This window comes from Corvus brachyrhynchos, unplaced genomic scaffold (assembly GCF_000691975.1).
Source record: "Corvus brachyrhynchos isolate BGI_N302 unplaced genomic scaffold, ASM69197v1 scaffold114, whole genome shotgun sequence".
Lineage (NCBI taxonomy): Eukaryota > Metazoa > Chordata > Aves > Passeriformes > Corvidae > Corvus > Corvus brachyrhynchos.
The window spans coordinates 8963733-8965855 of record NW_008238337.1 but is presented as its reverse complement, the minus strand read 5'-3'; the positions used below and the strand labels follow the sequence as shown (position 1 = coordinate 8965855).

At 59.0% G+C, this 2123-nt stretch overlaps 1 protein-coding gene across 1 annotated transcript in view; it reads right to left on the bottom strand.

Annotated features, from left to right (window-relative positions):
- The window catches only part of LOC103616110 (carbonic anhydrase 15), a 7107-nt gene that overhangs the window by 3299 nt on the left and 1685 nt on the right, over positions 1-2123 (bottom strand). The window contains exon 3 of the mRNA XM_017734741.1: positions 1749-1802. Within this exon, the coding sequence (XP_017590230.1) occupies positions 1749-1802 (54 nt within the window). The remainder of the gene's footprint in view (positions 1-1748; positions 1803-2123) is intronic.

Here is a 2123-nt window from a genome sequence, read left to right as displayed (position 1 = left end):
GAGGGGCCAGGGGCTATATTTATCCCGGCAGCAGCATCCACATCGACGCTGGTGAAGGGCAGGCTTTTTTCCCCTGCCCCTTCTGCCCGTTCCTGGGTTTTAGCATGTTTAACCTACTCACGCTGGTTCTGTCCAGCTGTGACAGGTGACAGTGCAACTTGGCCACACAACTCATCCTGGGGCAAATCCTACACCAGTTCCAGTGTGACCACACAATGCCCATCAGCAGCTCCTGGGGTGGGGGGATCACCGTGGCAGGAGCTGGGTGACGACACGGCAGCGCTGGCAGCTGACTGGACCCCCTGCAAACCCACAGTGCTGCCTGGGGGCTGTGAGCAGGGTCCCCATGGCTGCCACCTCGGCCAGACCACACAACCAACCCATAAACATAGCTTGTCCCCATTGCCCAGGCATCATCTCTTCTTGCAACACTTGTTGCAGCCCACAGCTGTTGGATGTAGCAAGCCAGCCACCCTGATGGTCACTGGTCCAGCGTGGCTGCCACAGCACCCCACTCCTCCTGGTGTAGCCCGGGTTAGAGGTGTCAGCACCAGGCACTGCTGGTATCTGGGCTCAGTCCAGCCAGGGAACAGGAGCTCCCTCAGTGTTTCCAGCCCTGTCCTCCCAGGGCATCTCCATTCCCAGGGGAGCTCAGCACATCCCAGCAGGCACTGTTGGCTCTTCTCACACACACATTATGGCTGGGCTGCCTTTGCCTACAGCCAGGGTTTGGGGAACTGTTCCCCCAGCAGTGCCCCCTGGTTCAGCTCTGATGTTTACCTTCCTCTTGGGCAGACAAACCACAGACACCTGTGGGCTGTATTCCACCTCCTGCCCCCTGGGCTCAGCCCTTACCCTTTATGGTCTCCTCTCATTACTTCAGGCAACTTTTTGCCTGGAAGCGCTGGGAGCTGCAGCCTGGCCGTGCCACCATCCCACCAGGTTCCTGGTACGGTGTAACTGGGTGGCCCCACAGATTACCAGGTGCCTTCATTAAGGGGCCATTCCACACGGCTCTGCTGCGGGCACACTGCCGGCTCCACGCTGCTTCAGCCGCTTCCCACCGGCCCCTGTCCCCTGCCAAAACCTGCCCTCGCTGCCAGCCCGGCAACCTTAAACCGGGTGAGACCGAGCCTCACTCCGACAGGGATGAGTGGAGCCGGCAATCCACACTCACAAGCCACAGGGCATGTAAACCCAAGAGCTATAAAACAGTTGGGCCGTAACAGCTGATTAAATGCTTGATGATCTTTAATTAACCTTTTACAAGCTATTTGTAATTTGTATTTGTATGTTTTGAGACAAAGTGCCCCCAGCCATGCTTCCCTCCCCAGCCAGGCAGGGCTGCTGCCTGCTCAAAGGGAGCTGTCCCTCCTCAGTCGGGCCCCTGGGCCCCAGTCCCCCTTGCTGCCTGCACTGCACTGCGTTTTTAACAGCGTATTTTAAAAGCTGGACTTAATTTGTTTCAGGTGGAAGGAGGAAAGCTGGTGCTGCCCCAGGAGCACCCGGACCTGGCTGAGGTGAGGGATGGGACTGAGTCACTCCAAGAAGCTCTGCAGCAACAAAAAAGTGAAGCTCCTCTAACCATTCCCACTGTTGGTGTGACATGGGGGGTTTGCCCTTTTCCATGCCATGCTCCCCCCTGGCCTTGCTGATGCTGCCCAGGTGCCCTTGGCCAGGCACTGTGGGGAGACACGAGGGTCTGAGCCTTGCACAGCCCCAGCACCCCCACACTTGGCACCACTCACCGCATTGGGGGTCCTGTGAGTCGTAACACCACTGCCCTGCGGGAGAAAGGAAAGCTCAGGGCAGGTGATGGAGACAGGCACCCCCTCCCCAAACCCACCTGCGGCCGTGCCCAACCCCCCAGCAATGAGGACATCCCCCAGTGCAGCCCGGGGTCCCACCAACACTTGTGTTCATCACAGTTATTTTTGGTGCTAGTGTTTTCGCACCCTCCCTGCCTCCCCCAGACGCTCCACAGGGAAACCTCCCTCGGTATCGCTGCTCCAAGGCAGCCAAACCTCGCTGCTCACTGTGCTCCTTCCCCAGCTCTTGTGGGCCATCCCCCCTTGCCCATCCTGGGGAGCCAAGGCATCCCCTCACCCCACAGCAGATGCCTT